This window comes from Nycticebus coucang, chromosome 3 (genome assembly GCF_027406575.1).
Source record: "Nycticebus coucang isolate mNycCou1 chromosome 3, mNycCou1.pri, whole genome shotgun sequence".
Lineage (NCBI taxonomy): Eukaryota > Metazoa > Chordata > Mammalia > Primates > Lorisidae > Nycticebus > Nycticebus coucang.
In genome coordinates this window covers 61,175,760-61,197,557 of record NC_069782.1, presented here as the reverse complement: position 1 = coordinate 61,197,557, position 21,798 = coordinate 61,175,760, and the positions used below count along the sequence as shown (strand labels likewise).

The 21,798-nt window shown below is 51.7% G+C and overlaps 2 protein-coding genes and 1 long non-coding RNA gene across 9 annotated transcripts; 2 read left to right on the top strand and 1 right to left on the bottom strand.

Annotated features, from left to right (window-relative positions):
* Positions 1–2,552: 2,552 nt before the first annotated feature.
* GPR108 (G protein-coupled receptor 108) lies at positions 2,553–8,963 on the bottom strand. 2 transcript variants are annotated; one of them, XM_053583336.1, is made up of 18 exons: positions 8,832–8,963; positions 7,977–8,096; positions 6,878–6,928; positions 6,572–6,654; positions 5,781–5,905; positions 5,648–5,694; positions 5,483–5,551; positions 5,283–5,387; positions 4,938–5,071; positions 4,757–4,832; positions 4,603–4,676; positions 4,387–4,504; positions 4,169–4,299; positions 4,043–4,086; positions 3,747–3,796; positions 3,473–3,556; positions 3,250–3,374; positions 2,553–2,887 (listed from the first exon to the last, which is right to left on the bottom strand). In XM_053583336.1, the coding sequence occupies exons 1-18, from the start codon at positions 8,949–8,951 to the stop codon at positions 2,815–2,817; spliced, it is 1,629 nt and encodes a 542-aa protein (XP_053439311.1). In that variant the 5' UTR covers positions 8,952–8,963; the 3' UTR covers positions 2,553–2,814. The 2 variants fall into 2 exon arrangements, with proteins under 2 accessions (XP_053439311.1, XP_053439310.1); XM_053583335.1 differs by having other exon boundaries at positions 5,483–5,694.
* On the top strand, positions 3,224–8,903 carry LOC128580858 (uncharacterized). 3 transcript variants are annotated; one of them, XR_008378752.1, is made up of 8 exons: positions 3,224–3,348; positions 3,467–3,569; positions 4,061–4,317; positions 4,435–4,604; positions 4,950–5,074; positions 5,167–5,243; positions 7,716–8,698; positions 8,838–8,903. It is a non-coding gene; the product is annotated as an uncharacterized LOC128580858 (long non-coding RNA). The 3 variants fall into 3 exon arrangements; XR_008378753.1 differs by lacking the exon at positions 8,838–8,903 and having other exon boundaries at positions 7,716–8,115; positions 8,220–8,837; XR_008378751.1 differs by lacking the exon at positions 8,838–8,903 and having other exon boundaries at positions 7,716–8,343; positions 8,573–8,837.
* Positions 8,964–10,895: 1,932 nt separating the features above from the next.
* Positions 10,896–21,416, top strand: TRIP10 (thyroid hormone receptor interactor 10). 4 transcript variants are annotated; one of them, XM_053583332.1, is made up of 15 exons: positions 10,896–11,042; positions 12,239–12,354; positions 12,444–12,500; positions 14,140–14,287; positions 14,366–14,428; positions 14,548–14,652; positions 14,740–14,868; positions 15,521–15,667; positions 15,773–15,967; positions 17,009–17,176; positions 17,444–17,553; positions 20,203–20,335; positions 20,556–20,695; positions 20,777–20,898; positions 21,014–21,416. In XM_053583332.1, exons 1-15 carry the CDS (start codon positions 11,019–11,021, stop codon positions 21,160–21,162), a joined length of 1,806 nt encoding a protein of 601 aa, XP_053439307.1. In that variant the 5' UTR covers positions 10,896–11,018; the 3' UTR covers positions 21,163–21,416. The 4 variants fall into 4 exon arrangements, with proteins under 4 accessions (XP_053439307.1, XP_053439305.1, XP_053439308.1 ...); XM_053583330.1 differs by having other exon boundaries at positions 20,981–21,416; XM_053583331.1 differs by lacking the exon at positions 10,896–11,042 and adding an exon at positions 11,049–11,267 and having other exon boundaries at positions 20,981–21,416.
* The last annotated feature ends 382 nt before the right edge of the window (positions 21,417–21,798 follow it).

The window sequence follows — 21,798 nt, the reverse complement described above, 5'->3', positions numbered from 1 at the left end:
ACTAGAGATGGGGTTTTGCTGTGTTGCCCAGGCTGGTCTCAAACTCCTGGCCTCAAACAATCCTCCCACTTCAGCCTCCCAAAGTGCTGGGATGACAGGGACTCTTTTTGAAGGCCATCTTTGTTTTCCTGTGACAAAATTATGATATATATGACATCAATACACACTGACTGCAGATGTTTATAGGATGTCCAGTGGCAGCATCTTACCTATTTCACACATTTTAACTTGCTTACTCCACATGCCTCAGGTGTTACTACCCCATTTTACAGATGAAGAAACAGAGGCTTCATCTACTTGCCCAAGATCCTGCAGTAATCTTGGCCAAGACCCTGGGGTGTGCTGGGCTCCAGAGCATGTATTCTTAAACTGTATGAGTTCTTACTGCTGTTGTAACACATTACCACAAATTTGGTGGCTTAAAGCAACATACATTCATGATCTTATAGTTCTGGAGGTCAGAAGTCTTAAAAATCAGGGTGTCAATTGGGGCTGTGTTCCCTTCTGGAGGCTCTATGGAAGAATCCATTTCCTTGCCTTTTTCAGCTTCTAGAAGCTGTTTGCATTCTTTGGCTGGTGGCCCCTTCCTGGAATCATTGCAGACTTTGCCTTTTTTTTTTTTTTTTCTTTTTTTTGAGACAGAGCCTCAAGCTGTTGCCCTGGGTGTGTCACAGCTCACAGCAACCTCAAACTCCTGGGCTCAAGCGATTCTCTTGCCTCAGTCTCCCAAGTAGCTGAGACTACAGGTGCCTGCCACAATGTCCAGCCATTTTTTGGTTGTAGCTGTCATTGTTCTTTGGCAGGCCCAGGCTGGATTCAAACCTGCCAGCTCTGGTATATGTGGCTGGTGCCTTAGCTGCCTGAGCTACAAGCGCCAAGCCCAGACTTTACTCTTGTTAGTGCATCTTTTTCTCTGACCCTGACCCTCCTGCCTCTCTCTTATAAAGACTCTTAACGATTACACTGGGCCCCCTCACCCGCCCAGATCTTAAAATCTCACCATCTTAAATTTAAGCCCACTGATGGAGGCCCTTTTGCCATGAGTGGAAACATCCTCAGGCCTTGGGGATTGGGATGTGCACATCTCTGGGGGGCACTGTAACTCTGCTTACCACAGTATGCACAAAATTTCAAACTTGGACTCTCTATGGCTACTCCCCTCCCTGCTTTAACTTCTTCCATGGCTCTTGTGGGCCCCAGCATGGAACCTCAAATGTGCCTGCCAGCTACTGTTGCCTTCCTCCTGCCCCCAGCCAGCTCGGCTATTTATTCCAGACTTCCCCACCTTCTTCACATGATTTCCTGAGCCCGCAATGTCTCCTACTTCCTTCTTTGCCCAGCTGGGCTAGTTATTTATCTGGGCCTCAGTTATGCTTGCTTCCACTTACAGGAAGACTTCTCTCCACCCCCCACCTCAGCCCTGTTCCCTACCACTGACCCATCCCTGTGAGAAATGTTTCCCAGTGCTTCAAAATGGGTTCTGGGTGCTCTAGTTGAACAGTGAGTGTCCTCAAGATTCAGGGCAGGTTCTCTAGAGGTCAGGCTAAGGCTGTGCTGCTGGCCACAGTGCTGAGCCACTGACATGGATTACCATAGGTGACACTGAACAAACTAATGAGGCCCCATTTTACATGCAAGGAAATAGAGAGTTTAAACCAGTGACAACAAATGATAGTCTGGCTGAGGGGTTTGGTCTCAGGGAGTCTAGCAGCAGAGAAGCAATGCATGCAGTGGTTAGTGTCCAGTTTTGAGCCCTGGGTCTCCCACAAACTCATTAGTTGTGTGACTGCAAGCCAGTTACTTAGCTGCTCTGTGCTTCAGTTTTTTAAATAAGTTAAAGTTAATCCCCGAAGTCCATGAAGGCATGGCATACAGCAATCACCATGCCATGTTAGCTTCTGTTATTACTATTTTTTGGAGACAGGGTCTCATTCTGTGGCCTGGGTAAGAGTGCAGTGGTGCCATCATAGCTCACAGCAAACTCAAATTCCTGGGCTCAAGCAATCTTCCTGCCTCAGTCTCCTGAGTAGCTGGGATTACTAGCTTTGTTGCCCAGTCTGGTCTTGAACTTCTGGCCTCAAGCAGTGCTTCTGCCTCAGCTTCCCAAAGTGCTGGGATTACAAGTGTCAGCCACTATACCCACTTATTCTTATTTTCACTTTTCACTCTTCGAATCGTTTTTTTCTCCTCTTGCCTCCAGCTTTTATGCATGCCATCCCCGCACCTGGGCATGATGCTGGGTCAGGGCCCTGTGCAGCCACCATCATGCGTCTGGGGGCCCAGTGATGGAACTTTCTGGTGATGTGTCCCTCTCCCTATCACCCACACCCTGTTCTGTGAGCCCCTTGAGAACTGGGACCAGGTAGGTTTTGGTCACTACTCTATCCCCAGCACCTGGCATAGCACACAGTGGTTGCTTAAATGATATATAGTGAATGTGTTAAGCAATGGACACTGTGCCCCCTCCCCACAAAGTGAATACTGTTTTCTAAATTGTAAACACAATCTCTGTGTTATATACCTCAACCCCTCAGAAAGGCAAGAAAACAGTGTAGCAAAACAGATTGGCCATTATTGTACAGTTGGAAGTGAGGGGGTCCCCAGGTGAGGACAGGGCTGCCCAATACCAAGGGGGTAAGAAGGAACTCTCTGTCTTCTTCTGAATGGGCTTGTCCAGAGCCCGGTCCCAAGGAGCTGGGCGCCTTTTCTGCACTGGCCTCCTGCACCTCTCGACACATGCTTTAGGAGGGGGCAGGAGTGAGAAGTGGTGGAGGTGAGGGAGAAAGAACCATCTAGTCCCAGATGTGGAGGTGATCACAACAGTTCCCGCCTGCTGGCTGTTTTGTTGACTTTGGACAGGCCTTCCCGGAACCCAGAGTCAGTCATTCTGGGCAAAGAAGGAGGCTGATCAGTGCCGAAGGGCAGCAGGTCCGGCCCCTAGGACTGCCCTGGCCCCACCTACTCTACTCCCAGATCCCTTAGCAGCCCTAACCCCACCCCCATAACTGTCTAGTCCCACCAATGCCCCAGATGCACCTGGCCCCCGCCCCGCCTATCTAAAACCTCACCCATTCCGCCACCGCTGTCCTTACAGTGGCCCTAACCCCCAAATCAGAGTGACCCTGGCTCCACCCATCCCTTCTCTAGAGCAGCCGGGCCCTTCCTTCATAGGCCCCTCCAACTACCAGCACTGCTCTAACCTCACCCCTCACTCCACCCCTAACCCACCCATTCTTCCCCCAGGCTTACATTTGCTCCATCAGGACATCCTCCTCCTCCTCCTGGGGCAGCTGCAAATATGGATTGTCCCCAGCAGGTTGGAACTTATAGCCCGTGAGCACAAAGAAGGTGAGAGTGGAGCCCTCCACCAAGAGCTGAGGGAGGAGAGAACAAAGCTGAGGGTCAGACGCACCCCTGCCCCAACCCCTCCATCTGGCCCACCCTCCCTCCCATCTGAGGCCTCCAGGCTCACCTGGTACAGCCATTGCCACTGGAAGGGCACTGCCACCCGGAGCAAGATGGCGATGATGCGGGTGAAGTAGACGTAACAGATGACCTGCGGGGGCAAGGTGGGCATGGGACAGAAGAGACAGAGACCACAGGGACTGTGAAATGGGGGATGACTGATGGGGGCCTCAAGATCCTGGGAAGTGGGTTAGGGGGATGGTGACTGGTGATTGTCCTTGTTCCCTCCTTGCTTCCCTCTCCCACCCACTCTCCATCCCCATGAGCCAGCAGACTCCTACCATGATGTAGTAATGCCGAAACAGCTTCAGCTTGGCCAGGTTCACTGCCACTGAGGAGAGGGCACAGAGAGGGGGTCAGGGAAAGGAGATGGACATTGGGAAGAAGGGGGGGGAACAGAGGGTATCTGGGGGAGTGTCCAAGGAGCAGAAAATCTTCAGGGGATGTTAGGGTGGCAGAGGCCAGACTGGGGCCCAGGGAGCCACAAACCAGGCAGTGGGCAGACAGGCCAGAAAGGGGTATCTAGGAGCAGAAAGAAGTGGGCTATGGGCAGAGTTTTTGAGGGGCAGTGTCTCACCCTTCCCATCTGTGCCAGATGCCTCCTGGAGATGCCGGATGGACCTGGGATGAGGGGTACACAGGGCATGGTCAGCACTGGCTCCACCCATGGGTACAGAGGGTAGAATCTCAGCTAGGTCCTCACCAGACTACAGGGAAGAGGATTGCACCGCAGCAAATGAGGTCCACCAGGAAGAGGATCTCCTTCCAGAGCCCGTAGTCGCTGGCACCCTCTTCACGGGACTCAATGACAATGTAGGCTATGTTGGCCAGGACCTGTGTGGCCAGAGCAGGGTAGGTGGGCACTGCCTGACCTGTGCCCCTCCCTCCCCTATGACTTCCTCTGGGCATCTCCCCATGCACCTGCAGGGGGATAACAATTCCGAAAATCTTCTTCTCCTTATCTGATAGGACATACTTGACAAAGGCCCAGCCTGAGCCAATCAAAGCGATGGTGATGAAGAGGAGAGCACCCTTTAGCCTGGTGGAGCAGAGGGATGGTGTGATAATGAAGTCAGGTGGGCTCAGCCTTCACTTGCCCACTTCTCTGCACTTGCTGGGCAGATAAGGGACACTCACAGGTGTGTGATATAGTGCATGACCGCGAGGCCTTCAATGGGGTGGCCTTGGCTATTGATGAAGTAGTAGTTGATCTGGAGATGGATAGACAATGGACAGTCAGACAGATGGACCTCCCACAAGCCCCGCTTATTCCCCAGCTCCAGGCCCTCACACTATGGAAGAGGAGAGAGATGCTTTTGGTGAAGGCCAGGGCTGCCATGAGCCAGTGGATCTTGAAAATGTTGTACCTAGTGGGAGAGTCAGGGAGAGAAGTAGAGGCTGAGCATGAACTTGAGGCAGGGATAGGGGTCTGGTGAGGGGAGGTGGGGGACCACCAGGGGCAAGGGCATTACGTGTTCCTGCAGAGGACTGACACCCAGAAGATGCCAGCAGCTAGGAAGCAGGCGGACATGACCATGTAGAGCTTGAAAAGGGGAATCTCTGTGGCTGACAGGAAGCCCCCAGGGTTCTTCTCCCGGATCATCACCTGGTGAGGGGACAGAGGTGGTGGCACAATCCTAGTGAGACCTCTCCAGGTTCCTCTGCTTTCTAGTTGGGTGACTGGCCCTCCCCAAACCTTAGTTGGCTCATCTCTCAACACCTTCTGCTACCTCCCACTGCCACTGAAGGGCTGTCCAGAGCTCAACTCCTGGCCTATGGTGAGTGCTCCCTGGTACTACTGCCCACCCTCTGCTCACCGTGATGTCGAACGGATGCTCTTTTCCAGGCACTGAGTTGTTACAGTTGTGGAAGTTGAGGTTGTATTGACCTTCCTCAGCCCTAGAGCCAATCACCACATGGAACTGGGCAAAGGAAGAGTTGGGGGAGAGGGGAACTCAGCTTGGTGGTCCCCTGCTCTAGAGGGGGTGGGAGGGCTGCAGGTGCTACAGACACTCACACTGAAGTTGTAGGAGTTGTTGAGGTGGCCCAGACCCAACACCAGCTCCTTGTCCTTCCCACCAGGTCCCTGAGGGACAAGAACCCCTCCAATCAGCTGGGCCTGGGTACCCACACCCACACCCTGGGGTGGGCCTTTTTCCCTCCTGCCCTGGCTCTGCCAAACCTGAGACACTGTAGGCTGTGACTGGGCATTGTTGACCACAGTGGCCCCTGTAGGAGATGGGTGAATGATTTGAAAGTCACAGGGCAGCCCTGGCCTTCCACCCCTCTCTTCCTGCACGGCCAAACCAACTCACCACTCTTGACCTTGGGGGTGACTGTGGGCTCTGACTTCGGGAGTCCTGGTTCTGAGGGTACTTCGGGTAGGAGCCCAGGAGAGATGAGCAATTTCTGCTGTTCTCCATACTTTCGTACCTGAACCCTGGGGTGAAAGGCAGGAGAATGAGAATGAGAGGTTGAACCCTGGGGATGACCCCACAACCTTTGTCAATGACTCAATGACCTCTGGGACCCTCTGCATGTCTTTCGTGGAGGCTGGCATCTAGCTGAGTCACCAAGCTTCAGCATTTGGCCACCACCCATCAATGTACTATCATATTTGTGTGCTGCCTAGAAATTATTTGTCATTTCCCATGATGCTGATCCACTCTTTCTACTTATATTTTTTTAAAAAGGAAACAGTATCTCTACACAGAGGCAAAACAGTATTGTCAGGCCCCTGTACCAGTTCTTGGGATTCAGTGTGCTTATCTGAAGAATGGGGACAATAACAATATATGGGCTGGATGTGTTAATATGTGTCAAAGCCCTCAGGACATGCCTGGCACACCAGAAGCATCAAGTATGAATGATTGTGTACTCATTCTCATAGCAACTCTGCATCTGGGTCTTCTGCCCTAGGACCCCAGCACTCCCCGAGTAACTTTTCCTCTCCTTCCTTCCAATAATCAGAAGGCTTGAAGGTGAAACTAAAAAGTGAGTGGCTTTCTCATTGTGCTTCTCACTCCACTTGGTGGGCTCAGGTATGTCCAGGGAAACACAAATGATGGATATTACCAAGCTCCCTGCTCCCCGCCCCCTAACTCACTGCAGATCCTTGATGTTGATGAGGAAGAGGACTAAGAAGTTGCCACTGTTTTTCTGAAGAGGGCAGTCATGAAAATCCTGGGTCTGGGGAGTGGGCAAGAAGGAACCTTGGTTACCCTTTCCCATGGACCCAGCTCTACCCTGCCTCCCTCTCCATACACTCAGGGCTCTTCTTGCTTCTGCCTCTAGAAGAACAGGGAGAGGTCTTTGGTTTACAGATGCAGAAGACAGACATCCCTCCCCCCCCCCCACACATATCACCTAGCCACTCAGCCCCTCTCCCTCCTTCCTTACACCCTCCACTCACTGAGTAGGATCGGGAGCTGCCAGATCGGACCCGGCTCAGACTGAACCCCACCTGGTAGATGGAAAGAAAAGGGGGAAGATGTAAGAGACCTCAGCAGGAAACCCCCCACCCTAAGCCATCTTCTTCAGTAGCAATAGAAAACTAAGCTCACATTCATTGGACACCCACCATGTGCTAGATCCCACGCTTTCTCTCTGAACTTTCCAATAACCTTCCTGTCCCTCCCTCTTCTTCCTTTAACTCCTAATCATCCCCTGTCAACTCAATCTTCTTGTTACTGGCTCAGGGAGACCTTCAATAGCCCACCCTGTTTTTCCCCATTTAAAATGATAATGGCTTCCTGTCCTGGGCTCTGGAACCCAACCTACTCAGGGTTTGCCCATTGTGTGACTCTGAGGAAGCCACATACCTCTAAGCCTGTGGTATACAAATAAAGTTGGCTTCAGTGAATTTTCTGCAACATCCCTGAGAGGTGACTATGAGGAAATGGATCAATGGAAAATGCTTTGCATAGTACCTGGTACCTAGTGTGTATTCAATAGATGCTAGTTATGCATTCTGACTTCAGGAACTGGGGTTGTCTTATTTATTGGTATGTCCCCCCACCCCGCTCTTTAAGAAAAGTGCCACCTAGAAGCTGAGCTCAGTGGCACTAGTCCCAGCTACTTGGAAGCTGAGGTGGGAGGATCATTTGAGGACTTCCATGCTACAGTGAGCTATGACAGTGCCTGTGAATAGTCACTGAACCCCAGCCTGGGCAACACAGGAAGACCTTGTCTCTAAAATAAAAAGAAAAGCGCCTACTACATTTCGCATAAGACATTATTATTATTGCCAGGTAACATGAGGAAACTGAAGCTCAGAAAAACCAATGGACTTGCCCAAGATCACACGAGTAAAAAAGAAGAGCTAGGAAGGGAACCCAGAACTGGAAGTGTGAAGAACTCCTGACCCCGCCTCGCCCCCGGGGGTGAGTACCACCATAGAGCAGTTATTCACTTTGGTGTGCCTGGCCTTCCCCTCAGGGATGTGAAGGTGTATGTGTGTGTGAAGGTTATGCACTCTGTCCTCTTCCGGCAATCTCCTCAAACCCCCTCACCAGCAAGGACTTCTCTTCTGCCTCCTGGAGGCCCAGACGCAGCAGGCTGAGCTCCACCTCCAGGGAGCCATTCGTGTAGAAGCCGAAGCTGTTCAGCTGGATGTCTGCTCGCTTCTCCCCCTACCGGCAGACCAAGGAGGTAGAAGCGCCTCAGACTTCTCATCACCAGACCAGCCCTAGGACTCTGGCATGAGACACCCTCTCCCACGCCCACCAAGGGCCTCCTGGGACCCCTTTATTTAGAACAGGCACACAGAATGACAAGAGAGCGTGAGGATGCTTGGTTCCCTGAAGTTTTCTGGCCGCTGTTCAGAGAGGGTCCAGGAAGGGAAATCTCGTGACACCTGACCCCGCCTCGCCCCCGGAAGTGAGTACCACCATAGAGCAGTTATTCACTTTGGTGTGCCTGGCCTTCCCCTCTGGGATTTTTTTAGGTTGCAAATGAGCTCCCCTATAGTGCTGAGCTTTCAACTGAGCCCCTAAAATCCCAATGAGCTCCCAGAGGAACCCACTCCAGAACCCCCAGGATTCCCCAGCTCCCCACGAAAGGCGTTAAGAGTCCCGGGAGCCCCCAAAATGACTGCATAAATTTAAAGGGATAAGACTCCAGGGGTCCTAAGAAATGGAGCTCCGCCTCCGATGGGCGGGGCGCGACCCCCGCGTGGCCCGCCCGGCAACTCCACCCAAGGACTGCGGGGGATCCTGGGACGAGACCACTTCGGGTATGAAAACGGGGGGGCACCGGACCGCTCCATCCCGCGCGCGAAGCGGGGAAGGTCGGGCGAGACCACTCCAAGCCAGGGGCTTCCTGGGACAAAGTTGCGGGACCCCGCCTCCAACCGCGGTGGGTCTCACCGTCAGCACCAGCCGGTGGATGCGCCCGGAGCAGCCGCCAAACAACAGTAGCAGAAGTAGCCGCTGCCCCCACTCCGCGGGGCTCCCGCGGCCGAGCCCCCTCCTCTCGCTCACTGCCATCTCTGAAGCCGCCGCCTCCCCGGACACCGCCTCTGAGGCCCACGCCCGCCTACTGATAAGCCAATCGCCGCACGGCGGTGTCCAGCTGCCGCCATACGGCGCCAGATGGACACCACTGGCACCGAATGGGAGAGCAAAACTGCTTAACCCCGTCTCCACTCCCACCAATCGCTAGAAAGATTTCCCCGGATGTAATTTGATAAACAGTTTATTTAACCAATTATGATGGATCTGATGTCTGGCCCCTTGAAGCGGAATTCCTCCCCCTACTCTCAACGGTTCAGGATTACATTACCCGGAATGCAAAGGGAGCAGACAAGTTAGACAAGGCATTAAGTAAACTACGTTTCCCAGTATCCCCAAGGACGAACTTCCCTTTTCCCCCCCAGGGATGGGGCTCCAGGCCAGAGCTCAGGCTTTTGGTAAACACATGCAGCTGTTGAGGCCTGTCCTGTTTTCTTTATCTTTCGAGGATAAATTTGATTCTAAAATGACCTTGACCCCAAGCCAAGTCGCTAGCCCTAGGCTAAGCCTCCTACTATCCCACAGTGAGGCAATTGGAGGCCCGCACACCCAACCCTAGATCGCAGGATAAACTAGACTATCGGCTGAGACCTAACCCCAGGTGAACCCCCTTGTCTGCAGATAAACCCTAACTTCAGCCTGAAACCCTAACCCCCTCGACTTAATCCCTTCAACCCCCCCCACTGAACCTTAAACGCTGGTTTAGCCCTAACTAGCCCTAACTCCAGACTAATCCAGACCCTTGGTCCAAAGTTTGAGTCCCCGATCCCTTACGGGGTTACTGACAGTTGCTAAGTTCCCGACCCCAGTCTGAGACCCCCATCCCAATGACTTGGGGAACCCCAATTCCCCAGTTTGAATCGCTGATCAGAGCTGAACTCAGAACTTTCCTGGACTGAGCCCCAAACGCAGACAGACTGAGCCACTGAATCCACTTGGAGCACAGCACACTTGGCACCCGGAGGTTTTCTAGCCCAGAAGCCACCAGCAGGTCCCAGCAGAGCGATCAGTCCCAGTGTGGGGTCCCCGGGGCTCCCCGGGGCTCCCCGGGTATCTCTGTACCAGGAGCCTAGGAGATCTATGTGAGGGAAACCTGTCCCCGGGGGACACATCCCAGGTACAGGAAGACATCTATAGCTACAAGAAAGCGCCAAAGGCCAGAAGGAATGGGGGTAGGAATCGCTGGTGCCTCTCTCTCCTTTCATCCTGGAGCCTCAAAGGGATTTACAAGGTGTGAATAGAGAGGCAAGGACAGAGTCGGAACCCCAGGACAGTACTAATAATTAAACCAGATTAGACCTAATGGGTGAGACTGGAAAATGGACAGGTGCAGGCGCGAACTAGATGGCGGCCGGTGCAAGCCTTGGGCCCGGCGCCCCAAGGACGGCCCGTCCTCAGTTTCCCAGTGGAGACTCCGGGGGAGGGAGGCAGGATGTGGTGCGGGAACTAATGGACCGGGCCATTGGCAGCGGCGCGTCCTGGGCAAAATCGAAATCCTTTCATCCACCCTGTGGCCGGAGGGACCAGACCATTAGTGGGACTAACGTAGACGCCTGGAGCCGGGCCGGCCCGCAAGAGCCAAGTGACCTCAGTTTCTCCCTCCAACAGGGTGGGGAAGAACTTGTTGGATTTGAGGGTTTTTAGTGTTTTGGCCCTTTAAGGAATGGATGAAGGGAAAGGAAGAACGGTCTGGGGCGGAGGAGGAAGGTGGCAGGATGAGAAGGCGACTCCCGGGATTTGGAAAATGACTGGGGGTCTGTTTAGGGGTCGGTCCAGTGGCGTCGGGTGGCGCGGGTCCTTTAAGAGGTGGTGCAGTTTCCATTTGGCTCCGCCTCCTTGGGAGGCCCCCAGCACTTAGAGCTCCAAGCTGAGCTTTGCGCGGGTGGGGGCGTGGCAGAGTGGGAGAGGACGTGGCTTAGGCTAGAGTAGGCGGGGCAGGGCGGGGCGGGCCCAGGTGCTCCGCCCACCGCAGAATCTCCCGGCGGAGGGCGGCTGGCTACCGGGATCCGGCGCGGTGGTGGAGGCGGCGGCGGCGGGGATAGTATGGATTGGGGCACCGAGCTGTGGGTGAGTCCAATCAACCGGGCTCCAAGTTCACACTTGTTGAGGTCTTCCCTTTGGTCCCCAGAGTACCTTAGTGGGGGCTCCGTGCTTTCCCTATCACTGATCCCTACGTCTCCGCCCTCCACCCTCCGCCCCCTTTCGGAGTTTCTCCGGGAGTGTGAATGCACGCCCCGGACGAAGTGCGAGCTTGCTGGCGCGGCATGGGGATACTGAGGCATGGGCTTGAAAGTGAGTTTGCAGAAGTAGTCCTGGGATCAGGCCGGGGCGGCCGGGAGAGGTCACCTATTTTGAGCTCCCTGGCGGGGCGGGCGGCTTATCTTACCGCCCCTGGGTCTCTGCCCGCCGCCCGCCTGTCTGGTTGGGAGGGGGAGGGGACCCTCTGGTCACCCTCATCCCCACGTGGGATCTGAAAATCCTCACTGCTCTTTCCATCGTCTTTAACCTACACCTAAGGACTTGAGACGCTCATGAAAGGGGAGGGGGTTGCGGGTCAAAGTGCCTTTCCAGGCCTCGCCCAGCTCACCCCCGGCACAGGGCGAGGCGGCCCCCCCTACTTCTAACTTCAGCCCTGGAAGCCCCAGAAATTTTCCCCATCCTAGCCGGACCTCTGACCCCTCCCCTTCCTGGGGGCGGTAAAATCCCTGGGTCTCGAGTGCAGCTGGGTGACTAGACCGCACCCCCTCCAACTCTGGGATTTCTTTTGGAGATGCAGCGGGGTCAGTGGGGGGAAACTGAGTCACACATCGGGGATCCAAGGGGGTAAAGCAACTCAAGGAACGTGGTGCCAGCCCCTTGGACATTCCAGGGGCGACCCTCCCCCAAGCTGCGAGGAACCCTGCCCCTCTGGCATTGATTCACGCCGGGCCGGCCGGATTTTCCGGAATCTAGGGGGGATTAGTGGGAGCTGGGGAGGAGTGGCCTGTCTCGTTCCGCACCTCTCTTGGAGGTCCTGAGACTAGAGACCCTGTAGTCCGCTGGGGCCCGGGCCCTGTTTCTGGCTCTACCCGGGAAGGGAAGGGGGTTCCCACCAGTTTCCTGCCTCCCCCCGCGCCACGCCTGGGCAGTGCTGGGGAAGCCACTCCCTCCTCCGAGAGCGCTCAGCCTGCAGGCTCTTCGCACCAGGCCTGGTCTGGGGCAGTGGTGGGGTCCCGAGTTCATGACCTCGCCTCTTCCACTTTTATCCCCGCCAAACGCCCCAGGATCAGTTTGAGGTGCTCGAGCGCCACACGCTGTGGGGGCTGGACCTGTTGGACAGATATGTGAAGTTCGTGAAAGAACGCACAGAGGTGGAACAGGCTTATGCGAAGCAATTGCGGTGAGACCCTATGGTGGACGTGCCCTGGAGCGAGGAGAAGTTGTTAGAGGGCTGGGGGCTCAACTTTCCATGCCTTTGTCTCCCCTTAGGAACTTGGTGAAAAAATATCTGCCCAAGAGACCTGCCAAAGATGACCCTGAATCCAAGTAAGGCTGGAGCGGGAATGCTGGCCTCAACTTGGTTATGGGGGGGGGGGCGGTGTGTGAGGGGCTCTCGCTTCCTCTCCTTCATCTGGGGCACCCCCCCACTCGATTCCCCTGAGGAGGTGAGAGCATGGATGCAAGACCCAGGTTACCTGGGTTGAAATCCTAAGTCCACTGCTATTTACCTGGGTAAATGACTCAAGTTCTCTGCCTCTATTTTCCTCACCTGTTAAATGGGAGGTTCCAATAGTTACAAAATGTGACTGAGCAAGTGATTTAAGTTTTGTACATCTGGCTGGGCGCCAGCCATATACACCCAGGCTGGTGGGTTTGAACCCTGCCTGGGCCTGCTAAACAACAATGACAACTGCAACAAAAAAATAGCTGGGCATTGTGGTGGGTGCCTGTAGTCCCAGCTACTTGGGAGGCTGAGGCAAGAGAATCGCTTAAGTGCAAGAGTTTGAGGTTGCTGTGAGCTGTGACACCAAAGCACTCTACCAAAGGCGACATAGTGGGACTGTCTCCCCCCCAAAAAGTTTTGTGCCTCTGTTTTTCTCATCTGTGAAATGGGGATGGGTGCCTTGTGTAGGGCTTGCGTGAACATGAGCTGAGTTATTGTGTTGAAAGAGTGGCCAGTTTTTTTTTTTTGTTGTTGTTTTTAATTGTTTTTTTATTAAATCATAACTTTGTACATTGATGCATTTATGGGGTTCAGGGTACTGCTTCAGTATACAATGTGAAATGCTTACATTGAACTAAGTAACACATCCATCACAATTATACTCATTTCTTAATAGTTTTGAAATGTACCATTGCATCATGCACATTAGGTGAGGTCCCCCCGAATATCCTCCCTCCTCCCATATCCCCCCTTCCCTCTCTCTCCTCTCCCCTTCCAGCGTGACCAGTTTAATAGTGTTGTAGGAACATCTGATTTTATTCTGAGTCTCCCAATTCCAAAATCCAAAAAGCTCTAGAAGTGGAAAGTTTTTTGGCAAATTGTTAGGTGCAGCCTATGATCCAAATTGACCTAGAATTGACTAGAATTAATTCTAGTCCTGATTTTTTAATCTCACTTAGCTTGAATATTAGTAACTCTCCCTGTAAAAATGCTTTTTGACTACAGATTTCTTCCCCCGGCCCCACCCGGGTGATACATAAAAAGATGGTATATGTTGGGCCAGGCATGGTGGATCACACCCGTAATCATAACACTCTGGGAAGCCGAGGCCAGTGATTGCTTGAGCTCAGGAGTTCAAGACCGAGCAAGCATGAGAACCCATCTCTAAAATTAGCCAGGTGTTGTGCCTGTAGTCCCAGCTACTTGGGAGGCTGAGGCAAGAGGATCACTTGAGCCAGAGTTTGAGATTGCTGTGAGCAATGATGCCATGACACTGTGTACAGAGAGTGACAAAGTGAGACTCTGTCGGGGAAAAAAAAAAACAATATATGCATTGTATGCCCTTTTAAAACCCCCCAAATTGAAAAACATTCAACTCAAGAGTTGGGAGAAAGGGATGTGGAGTATAATTTATCATTACTTTGGGGATGATTGTTTTGGGGCTTACCCTTTCCCATCTGAAGGTAGATCCTGGGACATCTGGCTTCTAACTCACTGTTCCCCACTTTTTACTCCACCTAGGTTCAGCCAGCAACAGTCCTTCATGCAGATTCTCCAGGAGGTGAATGATTTTGCAGGCCAGCGGGAGCTGGTGGCCGAGAATCTCAACATCCATGTATGTCTTGAGCTGGCCAAGTACTCACAGGAGATGAAACAGGAGAGGAAAATGGTGAGGGGTCCCCTCTCAGTTCTCCCATAGGGCTCCTGCCAGAACCCTGGTGAGTGTTAACTGCTTTTCTTTCCACAGCACTTCCAAGAAGGACGGCGGGCCCAGCAACAGCTGGAAAATGGCTTCAAACAGCTGGAGAATGTGAGTTTACAGGGATGATAGGTGGCTCTGGCCCAGAGGAGCAGGGTGAGAGTTGCTGCTCATGGAACTGCCTTTCTCTTCTGTGGGTTCCCAGCATTCCCCTTGTCTTCTAACATTAGAGTAAGCGTAAATTTGAGCGAGACTGCCGGGAGGCAGAGAAGGCAGCCCATACAGCTGAGCGGCTAGACCAGGATATCAATGCCACCAAGGCTGATGTGGAGAAGGTGTGTGTGGGATCTGGGACAGGCCTGGAGATTGGGGTGAGACATGGCTAGAACCTAAAAGTAACCTCTGTCTTTGATATTCCTCAGGCCAAGCAGCAAGCTCATCTTCGAAGTCACATGGCAGAGGAAAGCAAAAATGAATATGCAGCCCAACTACAACGCTATAACCGAGACCAAACCCACTTCTATTTTTCACAGATGCCCCAGATATTTGATGTGTGTGCTCAAAGTTCCCATGCCCTAAAATACCCTAAAAGCTAAACCAACTCTCATACATATGTCAAAACCCCAGCTGCAATGTCCCAGTCTCTAGTCAGCGGTTCTCAACCTATGGGTTGCGACCCCTTTGGACTGTATTAAAGGTTCACAGCATTAGGAGGTTGAGAAGCACCGCTCTAGATTGAAAGGGAATTAGAAACTTATAATAAGACTGAGCTGTGCTTTTACTTCAGCTATTCTTTTCTACCAGGAATTTTTTCATTTCTCTTAAAACTCCTGCTCATTCTTCTAAGCTTCAGTTCTAACAAACCCTCCAAAACATCCTTGATTTTCCCCTCTTCTATTTCAGCCTTGTACTCTGTCCCATCCCTGGCACTGGGAATCTTTTTCTTCAAATCCCTGTTCCCTGTCTCCTTTGAGAAGCCTTTCTGACTTCCTATGCGAGTGATCCCCTCTGAGATTTCCTCTGGTGCTTTGTCTCTTCTCCACCACACTCAGCTGGAGTCTTGGATCTCTATTCTGTTTTTTGCACCAGATGAAGCTTGGGGCTGGAGCCTTCATGGAGCACTGTCATATTTGCAGGATGAGTCATTCTGCCACTGGTCCTTCTGTTAGCCCCCCTTAGCCACACTTGCCCCTGTCCCTACAGAAGCTGCAGGACATGGATGAACGCAGGGCCATGCGCCTGGGGGCCGGGTATGGGCTGTTGTCAGAGGCAGAGCTGCAGGTGGTACCCATCATTGCCAAGTGCTTAGAAGGCATGAAGGTGGCTGCAGATGCTGTGGATCCCAAGAACGTGGGTGCTTGGTCTAGGGGGTATCCAGTGGGCAAAGGGAGGCTCCCTGAAGCCTTGGCACTTAAGTTTTGCACTGACTGCCCACCTGCTGTGCCCTACCCCCAGGACTCACAGGTCCTTATAGAGCTGCACAAGTCAGGTTTTGCCCGCCCAGGCGATGTGGAATTTGAAGACTTCAGCCAGCCCATGAACCGCGCGCCCTCGGACAGCAGCCTGGGCACCCCATCTGATGGACGGTCCGAGCTCCGGGGCCTAGGCCGCACCCGAGCCAAGCGTTGGCCCTTCAGCAAGAAGAACAAGGTGGGGGCCGTGGCCCCTGGGGTGGGGGCCGGAGGACAGTTAGTGGGGACAGTGAGCCCCTACTGAGTCAGCCCTAGCCTGAACGCTGAGTCCTGGGCAGGAATTTTCCTCTTGGCTGTAGGCCCAGGCTGGAGGGAAGGAAGGCGGGCGGGCCTATTGGCCTGAGAGTCCCCCGAGGCAGAGGGGGCGGGGTGGAGAGGCCTGTGGTGTCTGCTGCTTCTCAGTATGCTGGGAGAAGACCTGCTTGTGAATTCAGGGCTGGCCCAAGGATACTGACTGGTCCTGGGGACTTCCCAGAATTTATCCATCCCACATATGAGTCTTTGGCCCCTGCCCACATGCTCTGTTTCCTTGGGTTTTTGACTTTCAGTGTCAGGGATACACCTTGACATTCCTGATACACATTTAACAACTCCCTCTGCCTAGCATAGACCTTTGACCTCCTGGTTCATACTATACTTTGATCTTTATTGACTTAGCATTTGACACCCTCCTTCACTTCCACCTGCCATTGCCCAGCTTAAACCTTTGACTCCCCTAACCTGTCAGATGTTACCCTCTTCCACTCTTCTCTTACTTAGCTCCTTCTTTTGGCCTCTGCGGCCCTGTTCTCACCTGAGACTTTGATTTCCTGCATGTGTCTTCTCCTACCTTCTAGCCTGTGAGCCCAGAAAGCTGGGGGGCGGAGAAATAGGCCTATTAGGGCTCCATGTTAGTTCCTGGATGTCCAATTCAAGAGACGTAAAAGATGGGTGGGAAAGAGGGCTCTGCATTCTGGCTCACAGTCTGACCTATTCTCCTAGCCACCTCCCAAGATTTTTGTGTTGCTCTTGAGTGTGTTTTCTGTGTTTGACTCTGCACATCTTGAGTTGTGGTTTTCTTACCGTTATTATTTTTTTCTTTCTCCATTTGTTTTTTCCTTATTTTTTATTTTTTTGGTGTCTGTCCATCTGTTCTTCCATCCATCCGTCCTCATTTTCTTCATCCTCTTACCTCCTACAACTCTCCTGAACCATCCTCCTCCCCGGCCCCTGCCGGTAGCCTTGCCCCCCACCCTTCTCCCCCCTGGGGGGCTCCCTACCTTCGGCATTGCCTAATGGACCCCCATCCCCCCGCTCCGGCCGCGACCCCTTTGCCATACTGAGTGAGATCAGTAAGTCGGTCAAACCGAGGCTAGCATCCTTCCGCAGCCTTCGAGGCAGCCGTGGGGTAAGTGAGGCCTCAGGGCAGGAAGATATGTTGGCCCCAGCCTGCCCCAGCGGCCGGGTGGTGGGACCTTGGGCTGGCTTCCTGTCGCTGGCTGAGCGCCCCCTTCCCCAGTTGCCTGACTTAGACCTGCTTTGCTCAGTGCATGGCCTTGCCCCCCAAGGACCTTGGATGGGGAGGAAGGTGGACTTGCTATGTTACAGACGTGTGTAGAGCCCGGAAAAGCCTAGATCCCATGATCTCAATTTCAGTCCTGTTCCTGCCTTGCAGACAGTGGTGACAGAGGATTTTAGTCACTTGCCTCCAGAGCAGCAGAGAAAGCGGCTTCAACAGCAGTTGGAAGAACGCAATCGTGAACTTCAGAAAGAGGTTGACCAGAGGTGAGGAGGGGGTGGGGAGAGGGAAGGCAGGAAAGGAACACAATTAAGATAATAAGTGAATTACATTTAAATGGTACTCAAAGATCTCCTCAATAAATGCCAGACCCTGATGGTTTTACAGGTGAGTCCTATCTACTTATGAGAAACTGTTCTTACCTTATATACAATTCATTCTAGTAAACAGAAACAAATGAAAGCTGTTGGCTTATTTTGGAAGCTAGTGGAATTGGGATGCCCAAAACAGTGGCCAAGAATTCAAGAAGATAAAATCATGGGCTCATTTTACCTCATCTATGCAAAATTCTAGCCAAGTAGATCAAGTGGTGTATTAAAATAAAATACATCATGGTGTGATGATGGTTGCACAACAAAGAGAATTTACTAAATGCCACAGAATGGTGCACTTAAAAATGGCTACAGTGGTAAATTTTGTGCTAAGTATATCTTAACACAATAGAAAATATTTTTTAAAAAAGACTCAAACTGGGCGGTGCCTGTGGCTCAGTCGGTAAGGCGCCGGCCCCATATACCGAGGGTGGTGGGTTCAAACCCGGCCCCGCTGAACTGCAACCAAAAAATAGCTGGGCGTTGTGGCAGGTGCCTGTAGTCCCAGCTACTGGGGAGGCTGAGGCAAGAGAATCGCTTAAGCTCAGGAGTTGGAGTTTGCTGTGAGCTGTGTGATGCCATGGCACTCTACCGAGGGCCATAAAGTGAGACTCTGTCTCTACAAAAAAAAAAAAAAAAAAGACTCAAACCACAATTAGTTGGGTGTTATCTCAGTAATGCGAAGATAGTTCAATATTAAAGCATCATCACTTTATTGACGATGTTAATTGACTATAAAAAAGTTATATTGCTATCTGTGTAGTAATTCAAACACTTAAAATATTAACAATAAATGCCAGATTAAAAAACATATTTTTACTCTTCCCAAGCAACAAAATCCTCTTCCCAGTCCTGTTACATAATAGGAATGACGTTTGCCACTTTTGAACAGTGAACCAAATTATATTTTGCCGTTTGCATGTAACCTCTTGGACAAAATGCCTTTTATTGATATAACAGTCCATTTGGAACTCTATAGTTCCTGGGTTTTTATGGTGGGGGGCATAAAGGTGCATGCTTTGGAGTTCAGAAAGACTGGTCTTGATTGCTCAGGCAGCTCGTCTAAGTTACCTTTTTAGAATTTTATCTCAGATTATTATGGAGCAATGTACATTTTGGTTATATAGTTTGCTTTTTTAAAGTCAGTTATAGGTGTGTCCTTCACCCAGACAGTGTGTAATATACCCATGCAATGTACCTGCTGGGTGGGAAATTACTCATCTTTTTTTCCTTCCCCATTCTTGAATTTCAGTACTTCACCTTTTTTTTCCCCCCACTGTACTAACAAGGAATGAATTCCAGTGCTTCACCCTTTTATTCCTCAGTTTCTTCATCTGTAAAGTGAATCAGATATTAAAACTGGAAAGAAGTTAGCCCAGGTCTGATATGTTCCAAAGTTCTATTCTTAGAGATGGTCATTACTACCTGTAAATAAAGACACAGAGGAGATAGAGACTAATAATATTGATGCATTTATTAATTGCATACTGTATTGCAGGTACCATTCCAAACATGGATTTATTGGAATTCTCAAATTTTCTTGAGAGATTATGAGTAGAGTTAGGATCCTGACTTGTTTAGTGCTATATTTCTGATGCTTAAAATAGTGCCTGGTGTGCAGTAGGCACTGAATAATAACTGCATAGGACTTAACAGGTGCCAGGTACTGTTCTAGTCCTTACAGTGACCCACATGAGATATTTGTATCATGCCCATTTTTTTTTTTTCTTGAGGCAGAGTCTCACTATGTCGCCCTTGGTAGAGTGCCATGGCGTCACAGCAACCTCCAACTCTTGGGCTTAAGCGATTCTCTTGCCTCAGCCTTCCTAGTAGCTAGGACTACAGGCACCCACCACAATGCCCGGCTATTTTTTTTTGGTTGCAGTTGTCATTGGTGTTTAGCAGGCTCAAGCCAGGCTCGAACCTGCCACTTTCGGTGTATGTGCTGGCATCCCACTTACTGAGCTACAGGTGCTGAGCCATCATCCCCGTTTTTAAGAAAAGCATACTGGGACTAGGGTTTGATAACCCAAACCCACACAACTAGGAAATGCTCACACTAAGATTTGAACCCATGCAATCTGGCACTAGCATTTGAATTTTTTCTTTTTCTTTTTTTGAGTCAGAGTACCCCTCTGTTGCTCTGGATAGAATGCATTGGTGTCATCATAGCTCACAGCGACCTCAAACTCCTGGGTTTAAGCAATCCTCTTGCCTTACACTCCCAAGTAGCTGGGACTACAGGTACCTGCCAAACAAACCTGTCTATTGTTTTTTTTTTTTTTTTTTCAATGTTTAGTAGAGCTGGGGTCTTGCTGTGTTGCCCAAGCTGGTCTCAAATTCCTAACTGAGCTCAGGTGATCTTCCTGCCTTGGCCTCCTAGTGTGCTAGGATTATAGGCATGAGTCACTGTGCTGTACTGGGCTAGGATCTGAGGTCTTAACCACTGTCCTGTCTTGCTCCTTTCTCCTTGAAACAAAGCCCCTGTCTTTTGCTTATTAAGTCATATGGGACTCTACTTTCTGTCTGTCTACCTTGTCCTAGGGAAGCCCTAAAGAAAATGAAGGATGTCTATGAGAAGACACCCCAGATGGGGGACCCTGCCAGTTTGGAGCCCCAGATCATGGAAACCCTGGGCAACATCGAACGACTGAAATTGGAAGTACAGAAGTATGAGGTAAGGGAAGGACCCGGGGGAGGGGTGGGGACTGGCAGGGCTGCTGAGTCACTATTGGGTGTGGTGGGGGACAGGGAGATGCTATGGTGGGTGGGGGTTTCCAGCTGTTTATCATCACATCCTTGAGTGTGCATGGATGATCTCAGGAACCCTCCAGGTCCAAAGTGGACTGACCCCAGAGCCCTGCCCTGGAATTGATCCTGTAGTCCTCTCTTCCTAGGCTTGGCTGGCAGAAGCTGAAAGTCGGGTCCTAAGCAACAAGGGGGACAGCCTGGGTCGGCATGCTCGGCCTCCTGACCCCCCAGCCAGTGCTCCACCAGATGATGGCAGCAACAGCAATATGTCACAAGACAAGGAGAGGTGAGCAGGGGAGGCCAGAGCAGGGCTGTCCCCAGGGAGCCAGGAGGGCCCATCTTTATCTACCGATTTCTCCCTAACCAGTTCTGAAGAGCCTCCCTCAGATGAAGGCCAGGATGCCCCCATTTACACGGAGTTTGATGAGGATTTTGAGGAGGAACCTGTGTCCCCCATAGGCCACTGTGTGGCTATCTACCACTTTGAAGGTGAGGGTGGCAGGGGTGCGTTGTCAGTTGCTTGGGCAGATAGTATCTCTGGCTAGGTTCTGCTTAAACTTACCTAAAGCAGACCTTGGCCCACCCCACCCCCACTCCTTGACAGGGTCCAGTGAGGGTACCATCTCCATGGCTGAGGGTGAAGACCTCAGCCTCATGGAAGAAGACAAAGGTGATGGCTGGACCCGAGTCAGACGGAAAGAGGGAGGTGAGGGCTATGTGCCCACCTCCTACCTCCGAGTCATGCTCAATTAAACCCTGCCAAGGCGGGAAGAGGGGCTGCTGTCGGCTGCTGCTTCTGGGCCACAGAGGGCTCTAGGACCTATGCACTTTATTTCTGCCCCTGTGGCTTCGGCTGAGACCTGTGTAACCTACTGTCCCCTCCCCAATCCCATCTGTCACTCCAGATGGACCTGCTGTGCCTTTTACCACCGATGTACATACTCATGTTTCGAAATCATTTCTTCCTGCTGCTCGAGTTGGGCCATTTTGTTTCATATATATATATATATATATATAATAGAAAGTTCTTAGAGTTTGTGCCTTATTAAGGGATTTAGATACTGGGGTTAGATCTTTAAATGCCATCCTCCTTAGTAGTCACACAGGGAATGAGGAAGGAGAGGTGAACTTGGGCAAACCCTACCCCTCCTTCCTGTGAGTTGGTGTTAATGTTGGTGGGTGCTTATTTTTTTTTTTTGAGACAGAGTCTGCTTTGTCACCCCAGGTGTGGTGGTATCATAGATCACAACCTCAGACTCTTGGGCTCAAGCGATTCTCTTGTCTCAGCCTCCCAAGTAGCTGGGACTACAGGCACCCGCCACAGCTTCCAGCTGTTTTTAGAGACAAAATCTGCTCTAGCTCAGGCTGGTCTTGAACCTGTGAGCTCAA